At 45.1% G+C, this 14,608-nt stretch overlaps 1 protein-coding gene across 2 annotated transcripts in view; it reads right to left on the reverse strand.

The window, feature by feature from the left end:
- SLC9A2 (solute carrier family 9 member A2) overlaps positions 1-14,608 on the reverse strand; it is a 96,915-nt gene that overhangs the window by 54,166 nt on the left and 28,141 nt on the right. For both annotated transcript variants that reach the window (XM_019931259.3, XM_073790961.1), the window contains exons 2-3: positions 8,315-8,778; positions 845-1,095 (exon numbers count right to left, since the gene is read on the reverse strand). In XM_019931259.3, coding sequence (XP_019786818.1) covers positions 845-1,095; positions 8,315-8,778 — 715 coding nt within the window. The remainder of the gene's footprint in view (positions 1-844; positions 1,096-8,314; positions 8,779-14,608) is intronic.

The raw sequence follows: 14,608 nt of genomic DNA on the forward strand, positions 1-14,608 counted from the left end.
CCAACAAGTACCCTCCTTCAAAGTGACCCTCCAACGGCTAAAACTGGATCCAAACGCTACCAGCCACTTGTAGAACATTTTGAGAACATCCTTCCAAATCAGTTAGTGAACGATACACAACTGTGTCGTTAATAAATAATTTCTTGCTTTATCCACTTCTTGCTTTATAACCATACCTCTTTCTTTAAGAAGCTGAACTCAAAGTACACGACGGCGTGCCTTATTCACTGAATTTTGCTTTGAATGATGTAAAGCTATGATCTCACATCAAATCTATCATACAGAGCGAAGGTTCTCTACTACTAACATTGTTCAAAGGAACTGACATAAGCAATTCCAGAATTCCAGACGAAGTTTGGGGGATACAGCCTGGGTGGAGTTAGTGGACCTGAGCAACACTGAATGGGCATCAGACTCAGAGAATTCTTGGTGCCTGGCCATCCACCCCAGCACTTTATTGTCTTATTTCATGAGATCCAAGAGGTCACTTTTAAGGCTTCCATTTTAGCACCAGATCACTTGCCTACACTTTTTTTTTTTTTTTTGGCCGCATGCAGGATCTTAGTTCCCGGACCAGGCATCGAACCCGGGCCCCCTGCAGTGGAAGCGCGGAGTCTCAACCACTGGACCGCCAGGGAAGTTCCGCTTTAGGATACATCTAGCTGATCCATACTTTCATTTTTTTGAAACAAAGAGTAACGAAAATCTACTTTTAATTTTTCTTAAAAGAATTCAAGAACATCTCCTCTTTTACATAACGTATTCAACTTTCACATCGCAGCTTAGGATACATGAATTCCACGAAATGCCACCAAGTGCTTTTAACAAGGAGTTCGATACTTACGCCATGATGCCCGACAGGTGGAACATCTCGGCTGTGATGTAGGACAAGTAGCTGTACAGGAAGACGAAGAGCGGTTCGATCACGCGGATGTTGTGTGTGAAGCGAGTGGTAAACGCCGCGATGAAGCCCAGGAAGACGCCGATCAGCACGCCGCCGATCCCCACGACGAAGAAGTTGGCGATTCCGGCAAACACGTCGATGGTCTCGATGGTCTTCATCTGACAGAAGGACTTGAACAGGTTGTACAAGACCTGTGGGAGAGGCAGAGGGCACGTCAGGACCCCCCAACTTCCCCGACATCCTCACGGCCCCAGAAATCTTCCTGCCTCCTAACAAGGGCGTGTCTTCTGTGCCCCAAAGTGGACGATCAGTGGAAGTGACTGGGCATCTCTTTTTTTTTTTTTTTTTTTTTTTGCGGTACGCGGGCCTCTCACTGCTGTGGCCTCTCCCGTTGCGGAGCACAGGCTCCGGATGCGCAGGCTCAGCGGCCATGGCTCACGGGCCCAGCCGCTCCGCGGCATGTGGGATCTTCCCGGACTGGGGCATGAACCCGTGTCCCCTGCATCGGCAGGCGGACTCAACCACTGTGCCACCAGGGAAGCCCGTCTTTATCTCACATTTTAACAGTGCATTTAATAGCTGCAAACAAAAAGCACTGATGAAAGTGTGTCATGAAGAAAACTATTTCTAGACGTGAGAGAGAGGAAACTTCAAAGTTATTTACCTGACCTACTGCTAAAACATCACTTTTCGGATCCTAAAGGATTATTTTAAACGGCTTGGTTGCCCTTCAACATACCCTGCTTGCGTTGCCGATGCTTGGGAAGGAGTATGTCACAGAGAAAGCTTGTCAGTGCTGGCTGTGAATTTAGGGACACTTCAAGGCCCCTGTTGTGGGGTTGCACCATGGAAGGGACCCACCCATCCATACAGGTCCCCTCCCTGAAGACATCCTCCTCCCAGGTCACTGAGGTCCTTGCCCCGCCCACACATGCACCTCTGGTGAAACACAAGACCTGATGGGGTTTTCTTCAAGCCAAGAGACAGCAACCAGTGTGTGTGTGTGTGTGTGTGTGTGTGTTTGTGTGTGTGTGTGTGTGTCTACTATAACTTCATGCACATGTGTCCTTCTAAAATGACGAGACTACACTGTTGCTTGGTTTCTGAAAAATTTACACTGTCTTTTACATAGTTTAATTAAGTCTTCAAAAATGTCAGGCATTCACACCTGCCGGGCAGGATGCTTTCAAACATGTTTCCAAGGACCACTGAGCAAATGGCATGGGAAGTGATGCCTTCCTCTGGAGTAATTTTTTCACGAAGCCAGCAAGTGAAATACAGTCAGGCACATGCCCTGCTTCTTGTGATATTTGCAGAGGGAATCTCCAGGGAAGCCGGCTAATGGGACACTGTGATGAACACCTTGGGAGTACAGGCCGTGCTACACCCTCCTTGGGATTCTGAGAAACTCAAAATTAAACCCATCCATCCACAGGCACAGAAAACGTCAGAGGCGATACCAGGATCCAGGTCTCCTAGCTCTGGGTCAGTTCTTCAATTTTAACCATGAGAATGAATCAGACACTCTGCTAACCAGAGTGTGTCCTGGCAAAAGCCATTTCATCCTTTTCTACTTCACTAACAGTCCTTTATAGCCTACACATTACAGGTTTCGGGGAACTTTTTCCTCTTTTCTACTGGATCATAAACTCCTTGTAATTAAGGATTTCGCCTTACTATGATTTACTTCTTCCATGTTGCCTAGTAGATGACAATAAATGTCTGTTGGTTTTGACAAAAAACAAAACAAAAAAAAACAGTGGATTATTACTTAGAAAGCAGTGGGCTTTTCCCTTCTCTTGATTGTTGGTGTAACAGTTGAGAGCATTTGGTATTGGACCTCCAAGAAATGACTTGAGTTTAAGAGAAGAAAAAAAGCAACTCACAAGCCTGAGGACTTAAATATCCTGAAGGGTCATCATTTGCCAGAAAAGAACTGGCTTCAGGTCGTGCTGCTTCCTCGCATCCAGAGACTGCTGCACATGTCAGGTTTCATCCACATCAACACGCCATGATCACTTCCTGAGAGCGGATCGGACATGTTCTATATTTACCCCTTGCCTCTAAAGAGCCCAGGCCAAAAGGTGACGGTCACCCATCACCTGCTGCCCAGGGAGAGGGACAGATTTTCCAGCCTCCTGCCCTGCACAGATAGCCTCCCCGGGCCACTCGGGCTCTGGGTTCCGACCCCTGGTTTCCACTTGCCTGCCTCCCGCCCGCACCAGTTGAGTGCCCCCTGCAGCTACTACAAGACTCACTTTCCTTTATTCCATTCCTCACTCCCAAGTTGAAAATCGTTGGCTGCCTGACTTAGGGAAGAAGGCTCAGTACACCTGATGCATTTTTTTAATGCTTTGTGACACCCTGCGGTCTAGGACAGGGTCTCACCACGGCTCTACAAAGCACACCGTATGTATTCAGCCCTGTCCCCGGCTTCTCTTGATAGAAACCCAGCCCCTAAACCGAGGGAAACTCTATCTGTCTTCCATGGCGCCGCTCAAGTCGCTGTTCCTCTCCGGCCTTCCTGGATCCCTACGGCGCCTGCGAGCTGTCCTTCCCTCTGCCCCTCCTGCAACACAGATGATGCCCCAAACCAGCCGGCATTTGGGGACGCGCCATCCTGTGTCGCTGGTGTCGCCTCTTGAATGCCAACCTCATTTCCTCCGAGGAATTAGAAATTCCCTGTGCACAGAACCCACGTCTTCTCCTCTTTCTGTTTCAGCTCCCCTCCCTACCCCATCTAGACACTTATAAGGCCTCCAAAGGAGGCGCAGGCACTCATTCCAAAGGAACAACGGGAATACACCGTCATCTTTCCCAAGCTGCTTTCCAGGCAGCCCCAGCCATGGCGTCTCTCCAACGTACATTCTGTGTTTAATATCCCTTTAGGCTTTGCAAAGAGTAAAGCTGAGTCACTGGCTTTTCACTTTCAGTGCATTGTCAGAAGCTCCAGTTTCATCATTCCACTTCCTCGGATGCTGGGGCCACCTTACGAGAAACTAGCTTAGGTAGAGACGTTACCTTGACAACCAGAAAGCTTTCCATAACCTCCCACCCGCTGTACACTGAACCTGATACCTAGGGATGGGCACAAGATAAAATTCTTTTAGTTACAACCAGCCATAACCCCACAGTTAGTTCATGCCAGTTACATCCTTTAATTTTACCACAAGGGAATCTATATAGAAAGGTGCTTTTGAAGTTATAATTTATATGTAGTATATGTATATGTATTATGTATGTGGCTACAATTATGTCTCTAGTTGGTCTGTGCAAAGTTGACCTCAACGTGACAACTGTATCTTTAGCAAACCGAAAAGCCAGGGGTGACTGTTTGCTGGATTCCATCTATATAACAGGCTAATGTGACAGCTGAGTACTTTCAAGTGTTTCTATTCATTATTATTTTTTTAAAAAATACTTGTGTATATTAAAATTAGATAGGATCTGTTTTGAACTTTGATTTAAAATGTGCAACAGTGCAGTGAAATCATGTACTGCAAGGAAGCAAACAATACAGGGTTTTTGTTCAGCACAGCTCTGTTCCAGAAAAAGTTTTCAGGTCACTTTTCCTGATATGAAACACAAAGGATAAGCATTTCTGCATAAGTAATTTTAAATCTGTTCTGCTATTTGCAAAAGCCAAATTAAGTACCAAGTGGTCCCTCTTTACCCTCCAGCTTCCTGAGTTAAATTCCACTGCACGGCACATAATGTCTGGGCCATTAGTGTGTATCCCTAGCTTCTGACTTAAGAGCCAGCTCTCCTTAACCAACTCTAGTTAGGGTAGACTGAGGAAACTCTTTAAGTGTTCTTGGAAAATGTGTCAGAATATTCAGTGGTTGCCTTCACACCTTCTAGAAATTACCATGTAAGCCTAACTCATTCGATCATGGACCACAATGGAAACAGCAGTACTTCTCAGATAGCTGAGAACCTGAACAATCTTTACCCAACAGGGGAAAGTTTGAAAGGTTTTCTTAAAATATTTCCTATAAGGGAAAGCACAAAAATCCCATTTAAAAATCTTAGCTTTTTCTTTTTTGACTCTCATTTCTCCAGTTAATTCCAATCTAGCCCCAGACCACAGAACAAAGAGTTTGACTTCAATTTATATTATATATTATCAATTTCCCTTTGCTTTGAGACATTTTTATGGCAGATTTTCTCCCTTTCAAATCTTCTAAGCTCACTATTGAACTTCCCAGTTAATTGCCTGACCTACAATTCTGCTCATCCTCCAGCCTATGTTTTTTGTTTGTTTGTTTGTTTTTTTGCGGTACGCGGGCCTCTAACTGTTGTGGCCTCTCCCGTTGCGGAGCACAGGCTCCAGACGCACAGGCTCAGCGGCCATGGCTCACGGGCCCAGCCGCTCCGCGGCATGTGGGATCTTCCCGGACCAGGGCACGAACCCGTGTCCCCTGCATCGGCAGGCGGACTCCCAACCACTGCGCCACCAGGGAAGCCCCAGCCTATGTTTTTAACCTGACTTCTCTCTGTTTAATCTCTACCCTTCTAGTTGCAGCATTTAGTAACTCAGCCTTCTCCGTGTATGCAGCAGGGTCTGTTTTTCATACCTTTCCCTAACCCATGAGTTCCTTAAGCCCTCCTAGAGATAAGACTAGATGAATGAATCAAAGAATCTTCTGTAAAACATCTCTACCTCTATTCTTTGAGAACACCTGACTAGGAGACAAAAATTATAATTTTTTATACCATTTTCTAATTGTTCCTAACACCTGGGCAATTCAGCCCACTATTCAGCCAGTCTGGTGAAGGAAATACCTGGTGGGTTATTCTTCAGTGTTAGGTGGGCAAAGCCCCCAAGCATGCTCTGGTATCTGTGGGAGGTGGCTTTAAGGGTCCACATGGCTTTTGGCCCAGGGTAAAGAACCTACCAACGAAGCCTCTTTCATTTGAAACCACTAGAGTCCTTCTGACTCACAGGCTTTGGCCTGGAAACAAGGGCTCCACATCTGAAGAGCAGCCATGCCCTTTCTCCGTCCTTGGCCCATTTCCTGCCGTGGAATGGCTGGCCCTCAACCTGGCTCACTGCCCTCTCTGGGTCAGCCCTCCATCTCGACCGTAAAACCACATCTGATGGCTTCGAGCCTCTGGACAGGAAGCACAGGATGTGCCTCTGGAAGGCACGCTTTAAAGGGTAGTTTAGCCAGATCGTTTGCTGAGATCTGATTCTTGACACGCTCAAAGAATGGACCACCGAGGCGACTGAATGAGAAATCTCAGAAGAGAAGGGAAAGCAGTGCAAAGACACAGCAGGTCCTTCTGAAACTGACCTGATGTTGCTACCTTGCCCTAGGAGGAATGCAGCAGGGTGCTATTATTTCTTTGTAATGTTTCCTATACCCTAAATAGACCCAAGATTCCCACATTGAAATTCCCACAGTCTCCCTAGAACCAAGGTAAAAATGTACATATCAAACATTAGTCACAATGGAAAACTTCATGCCTCCGGAAAAGAGAATGAGTTTATAAAACATCTTCATTGTTATGGCAGTTTCCCAGTTAAAATTTAATACTGGTGAGTTAATGACTAAGTACCGTTAATGAATAATGGAATAAATGAAGTGGATTTTGTTACTTGAGTGAGGTAACTGCACTGTCTCAAAATAGCTCTTAGCTATACTAAAAAATGGCATTTCCTTATCAGTAAATTATTTTTATGTAATAATATCCACATGGAGTTAACGAACATCCTTAAAGGTGATATTTTATTCAGGTCAGGGGTCTGAATACAGGCTAACAGAGAATAATGTTGGTTTCTACGTTAACTCGTTTTTTGTGTGTCACATTATTGTAACGTTTAACTGAATTATTAAAAGGATATTCTAAGCTTGTTTCTGAAGCTGATCACAGTAATCTATCTTTGGATGAGGATGAGATGCCCCATGACCTACACACAGGACATTACACATACTGGAAAAGACATCATTCAAAGAACCTTCTCGGGGACTTGCCCTGGTGGTCCAGTGGTTAAGAATCCACCTTCCAGTGCAGGGGACGTACGTTCGATCCCTGGTGGGGGAATTAAGATCCCACATGCTGTGGGGCAACTAAGCCCGCGGGCCACAACTACTGAGCCCGCACGCTCTGAAGCCTGCGAGCCACAACAGAGAGAAGCCCGCAGGCTGCAACGAAGATCCTGCGTGCCGCAACTAAGACACGGCACAGCCAAATAAATAAATTTTTCAAAAATGAAAATTAAAAAAAGTGACAAATTACAAAAAGAATCCTCTCTCCAACTTCGAAGGAAGGACCCTCATCAGGCATTCTTTAAGTAACACATACACACTAAAACTGAAGCGAATTGACTCTTTTTTTTCTTGAAATCTATGTTAACTTTTAAATGAATCAGGAATACCATTTTAATAATAGGAACTAACTAACAGAGGGGATAATATAAATTACTTAAGTTACTTAAATACACTTTACTTCACATTTCCTTCAATTTTCTTATTTGCAAAATGGGAAGAATACCTATTTCATAGGCTGTTATGAAACTCCGAGCACAAGGTATGCATTCGCTACCATTCCTATCACCATCACTACTACAGAATCCCGGCTAACCTAAAAACAGCAACACCAGTGCCCGCCGACTGGTTAACCAGCCCAAGGTCACCTGAGTGTCCTTGGCTGGTGGAGAAGGTCTGGACAGCCATGTGGGTGCGGGGAGAGGCTTCTCCCCTGAGCTCAGGAAGCAGTTCAATCCTCCTAATGTTAAGCTCATGACAGCCTCTGACTCTAATTATGCGGCAATTAGTGAGAATTAAAAATAATTTGCATTTTCTGAATAAATACCCATTTATGGGGAAATGGTGAGGACCCAGAGTCTGCTGGCTGAGCAAGAAGAGGAAGTGAGTTGTGTGACGAAAAATCTGCCTCCGATCTGGAAATAAAAAATACACCCTCCCAGAGGGAGAACAGCACTCAGTGGGCGTGATCCTTTCACCCGTACTATACACGCCACACCCTGAGGGCAGCACTTCCCACAAAGAACGCTGGGACCTTGAGTCCTTTGGATTCGGATCAAAAACCATCACTGCTGAAGCCGTCACAGTGAGAAACCCCCAGGGATACACAGGTCACAGTCACTGTGACGCTTCTCTGGCAGCAGCAAAGCCGTACAAGCAGGGACCAGCCACGTAGCTGGCAGGATCCAGGCAAAATGAAGTGAGGGGCCCTTTGCAGAATCACAGATAAATAACAAATAATAAATTGACTGAGAACTTTAAGACAGCGAGAACAGAGCCTTGAACCAAGTGAGGGGCCCTTCCCAGCACAGGGCTGGGGACCGCTCAGCTGCCTCATCTGCAGACAGGGTCTCCCCTCGGCGGCCGGTGGGTGGTGGCCCCGGCCCGGCGGAGCGATGTCGTGTGAACCGTCACTCACCACTGTCACGGCGTCATTCAGCAGGGACTCCCCAAAGACCAGGATGTAGAGCTGCTCGTTGACGTGGATATTCTCGAAGACAGCGAGCACGGCCACGGGGTCCACAGCCGAGATTAGGCTCCCGAAGAGCAGATTCTGGAGCAAAGTGATGTCACTCAGGCCGAAGGCTTCGATCTGGCAGATCCCAAACAGAGACACCCCGATGCCAATGGAATTCCAAAGCGTCCCGACCACGGCGTACCAGAAGATGGTGCCGATGTTCTCAAAGAACGGGCGGGTGGGCATGAAATAGCCCGCGTCCAGCACGATGGGGGGGAGGAGGTACAAGAAAAACACATCCGTCTTCATGGCCGGGGGGGATTTCTCATCCACTCCGAAAATAATCCCACCCAGCAGAAGTCCAACCATGATGAGAAGGCAGCTCTCAGGCACTATGGTGGGTAATTTGTGATACAGATGGAAGCCTGTGAAAGAAAAAATAAATAAAGATGAAATTTGGGTTACGTGAGAATTATGGAAAAGGCAAACTGGTTCTCTCTGACAGAACCAATAGGTCCTGTTTCAAAATCTCCCAAGGTCAACGTAATTGGCTATACACGGGCTGTAGATATTACGATGCAAAAGTCAGATGATCCCCTTAAAACTATTCACAAAGCACATTCAGGTACACATTTCAATTTAAATCAGAAGTGGAATACTATAGGAACACGATACCTAAACAGCACAGCTTTCATCTAAATGCCTGTTTTCTTAAAGAAGACAACGCAATTTTACATTTGAAGCAACCTTGTGATTCCCAACACATTTTCAGATGTCCCAAACCATTTCATCCTCATAAAAACCCTAAGGAGTAAGGCAAGGAGGCATTTTCACCCCTTTTTTTATTTATTTTTTATTTAAACTGAGGCTCAAAAAGATACGGGGTCGTGCCAACGTGGCCACATCACAGGCCAGGTGTTGGATCACCGCTGTCTCCTCTGGTATTGAGAAGAGTGTGTAACTTGCTGAATATCAATATTTCTAATTTCAGATTCCCTTCATTTGGAACGCTGAATATGTTTAATTTTCAGATGTCTGCTCCTTCGGAGACAACCAAATCAACATCAAAGGTCCATCAGATAACTACCGAAAAGTGGGGCATATAAACACGCCATGATCCCCAATGTCATAGAGTTTCTAATCAAGGCAGGAACAGATGTGTTTACGACTTACTCTAGTACAAGGCATCATATGGTAAAGCCCCAGTCAATCACTAAGGGAACAGAGAAGAGGAAATCCGCTGAGAATGGCATGCATGAGGCAGCATCTTGCATTAATCACATAGAGAAGGCAGGAAGAGTCTCCTAAGAAGTGAAGGAATGGAAGGAAACACCTTTTCCTAATTCATGGTGGAGCCCAGTGTGGCTTCAATGCAGACACCATGTTAGGGGACGGCCCATAGCAGGGGAACGGGAGGGAAATGCGGGTGGTACCAGCATGTGGGCAACACAGGAAGCAACTTCACACACGGAGGTCACTTGGCAGGGCTTACGTGAGGCCAGCCCTTATCGGCAAGGCAACAGCGGGCCATCCTGAAGGCATTTCATACCTTTTAGAATTAAAGCAGCAAATGGAAATTATCTGAATTATAGGAAGACGGTATTAAAATGACAGAGTAAGTCCTTAGAAACTTACAATCACCGCAGGTTTAACAAGTAAACGCTTAGAAGCCTACAAACCACACTGAAGTCATAGCATGAAATATGTGTGGCCCCCCAAAATGTAACATAATTTGAAGAAATTTTAAATTTCTTTAAGAATTAATTTCTAAGTAATAAAGCGAACCTCTTTATATTGGGTATTCAACTCATCCCTCCAGCTTGGATTATTTTCTTACTCATGTTACAGCAGACTCCAATCATCATTGGGGAATAAACGCATTCAGCTGATGCAGCCACGCCAGACCCCTGACCCTCTGGCCTGTTGACCTCTCTGTGTTAAACAAAGAAGTTAAAAAAAATATGTCCACAGGGCTTCCCTGGTGGCGCAGTGGTTGAGAGTCCGCCTGCCGATGCAGGGGACGCGGGTTCGTGCCCCTGTCCGGGAAGATCCCACATGCCGCGGAGCGGCTGGGCCCGTGAGCCATGGCCGCTGAGCCTGCGCGCCCGGAGCCTGTGCTCCGCAACGGGAGAGGCCACAACAGTGAGAGGCCCGCGTACAGCAAAAAAAAAATATGTCCACTGAAAACCACATCTTTGCAACCCCTCCGCACGCTGACTCCTGCTTCTATACCAACTTACCCTGTAAGATAAGGATGTCCTGGTACAGCCTCCCCGGCCCCCTGGGGTCCAGTGCAATCTGTTCCTTGGTGGAATGCAGAGCACAAAGGGCCAATCTGAGGGCGCCCTGTGTGCCCTGGGCCATAACAGCTGCCCCCTGGCTTGGAATCCAGCTCCCCGCCTCCCTGCGTGTGGCCTCGGAGGCGTTCCCACCAGGCCCAGGCCAGGTGTGCTCAGCTGTGAAATGGGGACACACACACCTTTCCCATAAAGAGTGGTAACAGTAACTAACCACTGGCCTGCAATGTCACGTATGCCCGGACATTTTGTTTTCTGTCTCTCTTCTACTTGAAAAAGCAAGAGAAAACGGTTCTCAAGAAATGCGCAGAAGCAAGGAACAGGATCTCTGCAGACCAACTGGAAACTGGACAAAGCCTGCTGTGGCGGGCTCCTGCTTCCTCTTCTGCCTTTTTCTTCCCTGTTCTGCCACCCAGCCTTGGTACCCTGTGCTCTCACACGGGGGTGCCATCCTTCACTGTGTTGAAAGGAGATCCTTACTCCTAAGAACGGAGCATGGGAGACCAGGTAGGTGGGAGAAAGGAAGAAACCCTGCCTGCTTAAATGCATCGCGGGGAGGGACCAACGGCTGCCGTGCTTGCCACGTGACTGATCCTGACCAGGATCCCAGGTGAGCGGGAAACCAGGATGCAGTCAGGCAGAAGGGCCACCAGGATGGAGGGCTAACGGAGGCCTGGAGGAAGGGGAGGGAGCAGGGGAAAATCCCGTGGTCGCCAAAATCAGAGGAGAGCGGCAACAGGCCAAGCGCACTTGTTTAAGAAAACAGGTGTTTATATTTAGAAAAGGCTGTTCGCCTTTCTTTTCCGAATGCTTAGGCCATTCAGCACCTCTCTGTGTGACCCTTGCTTGAAATAGGACAGCAGTTACTGAATCTGCCCAGTTGTTCCACAGGCAAGAAGGGATGAGATGAAGCGTAGTCACAAGAGATCTGAGTCCAGTGCTTTTTGGGGAACATAATCAGAGACGCTGAATTTTATAACCCTCCCTCCTGGCAAAAACGGTTCCATGCGGAAGTGTCTATTCTTGCACCAACCACAGGAGTCAAACCTCCTAGCAAAGCAGTTAGGCAAAACCAAACAAAATAAAGGCTTCTTAAATTTCACTGTTCACAGAATAAAACAAATAAATCAGCATTTACACATGTGCATATATTTATGGCTCCCCTGGCCACAACCAAGTATTTCTTGAAGAGAAAACGAACTTGAATAGACCAGGGTCATTATCCTACCTAATAGTATTGACAAATACATCAGTTATCGGGAGAAAACTTTTTGATGATTATCTACTATTTAGTCCAGGGGTCAGTTAACTTCTTTTCTGTAAAGGGCCTGATAGTAAATGCTTTCAGCTTGCAGGCCATACTTTGCTATTATAGTACAAAAGTAGCCAGAGTTAATATCTAAATGCAACTGTGTGGGTGTATTCCGATCAAAGTTTATTTATGGGCATTGAAACTAGAGTACGATTTTATATGTCACCAAATATCATTCTTGTTTTGATTTTGTTTAACCATTTAAAAATGTCAAAGCCATTCTTGACCCACAGACCATATAGAACCCTGCTGGGGGCCCTCTCTGGCCCCTGGGCTGTGGTTTACTTACCTTGGTTCAGTTTGTACCTTGTATTTCCTGCTAACTTCTATTTAGACTGTCTGGGGCATTGTACTTGTGTCATTCACTTTTTATTTCTGGAACATAAAAGTCTGTGAGGATGGATGCTTTAAAATTTATTTTATTTTAATTGCAACAGAAATTCACTTCGTGGGAAAGGGAACAGAATTAGGATCTCATACCAAATACATAGTCGAGTGGCTCTATCTTCCTTTCTCTTTGCATATAAGTGTTGGAATGAACTGAACTTAAAAACTAAAGATCTAGGTATAACTGAGTGCAATGCAATTAATTCACTATAGTTTCTCATTACACATAAAATAATCCATGTGTTAAATTCTGGAAAGAAAGCAAAGTGAACAATAACACAGGAAGCTTCCAGACAGTAGGATCTATAAAAGAGCAACAATGTAAAAATCTGCATCAGAGAAAACCACCCCTCCACCACCACCACCACCAACAACAAAATACAAAATGTTTCCCAAAAAATACAGTTCTGATTAACCAGCAGCACGACAGCAAGGGCAATGGAAACCTGCAGAGGTAAGAAGAGAGAAACACCTTCAGTTGAGAAACTCCTCACTGGAGGTGAATACAGACACACATGTTCTAACTCATGCTCCATGTTTTAAGAGAGCCTAAAAAAATAATGATATTTATTAGATCCACAAATGTTTGCCAAGCCCGTGTTAAGTAGGGGACAAGTACCCCTGGGGACAAGGTCAGTGAGGGCAGCCATTGTGGCTGTGAGACCCAGAACTAGCTTCCCCGGCTGGTGCTTCTTGAAGCAACTCTGGGAAACTGTGGATTTAAATTAAAGAATATTCAGAAAGTTATGCCTATTTGGTTGGAGAACAAAAGGTAAATATTTATGGAATACATTAAACTTGTTTTTAAGAGAAATAAACAAGTGTGTTCAAGTCTAAAAATGCTGACTTTATGTATCCCAATTCACATAGTAATCAAATATACAGAGGCCACAACAGTGAGAGGCCCACGTACTGCAAAAAAAAAAAAAAAAATTGAATTGCAACATGCAATTGACAGAGGCAGAGAGAAAATAGTAAGAAATACCACTCTGATCAGATACATAAAAACAAACTATCACTGCATGATAACTCTAGTCAACAAAGACCAAGTAAGAAAATTTAACTCTAAAAATAAGTAGAATCAAATTGAGTAAATAAATAATACAAGCAACTAATAAAAAGCTAAGCAAATAAATACATAAAAAGAATAGAAGTCAGTAAATAGAGCAGAATTAACTGCTCTATGTCAGTAACATTAACCTGTGAATATGGATTTCTCACAACACTTAGTCACATGCTGGGATTGAAACATACATCTAATTTCTCTCCATCAAAAAGTAGCACAACTGTGAAGATAGAGGTCTTAAAAATGCTCCACTTATTAGATCTGCAAAGGACTTATAATAATAGATTAATTGAAAAATATGAAATTATAAAGGAAACATGAAAATTTTGTTGGGATTATCCCAAAGCAGAACTTAGATGGTATTTAATTTTTCCAAATGACTTGACCACTTACAAAAAAGAGAAAACCAATACGTGTTTAGTCTTTCCATGAAGAACCTGAGAAGGAACAAGCAGAGTTAAACCCTTAAGAGGGTATTTGTTGAGTACCTTCCCTGTATAAGACTCTGAGGGGCCCAGAGATGGATCACAAATGGGCCATGTCTTCAGTGAGCTTATATTGGCCCATAAGATAAGACTGTAAGTAATTATAGTACAAGATAGAAAGTGATACATGCTATAAAAGAAGAGGTATAATAAGTACCAGGGAAGTAAGGAGAGGAGGAAAATTAATTCAGATGAGGAAATTCAAGAAGGAACTGGAGCAGGTGGCATTGAGATAGCTGGATGTGGATATTTCCATTCGGAGGGGATGAAGCACAAGGAAGACAGCAGGAAAGGCTGGGCATCCTGAGCACAGGGTGGCAGGGCTGGCCTGAACATGAAGCGTATAGGGCAGGTCAACGGAGAGGGGCCATCAAACAGGCAGCAGCCACACTGTAGAAGGCCTGGAGAGCTGATCCTTCAAAACCCGCCTTTGTTCTGTGGGCAAGGGGAGGGGGAGCCAGTGAGGGTGTCTCAAACCATCCTTGTCTTCCACACATGGAGCGGACAAGCTCTTCCCAAGAAACCAGAGACCAGACTTTGGAAATGAGAGGGTCAAGGCCGTCCAGTTAGAGTTTTAAACCAGATGTATGTGATTAACCATCGGTAGAAATAAATAAAAAGTTGATGCAAACATGCGACTGAAAAGTGTAAGAACAGCCCAAACTCCAAAGGGATCTATACATGATCTCATAAAGTCCTGTCTGTAAG

Source organism: Tursiops truncatus, chromosome 14 (assembly GCF_011762595.2).
Source record: "Tursiops truncatus isolate mTurTru1 chromosome 14, mTurTru1.mat.Y, whole genome shotgun sequence".
Taxonomy (NCBI): domain Eukaryota; kingdom Metazoa; phylum Chordata; class Mammalia; order Artiodactyla; family Delphinidae; genus Tursiops; species Tursiops truncatus.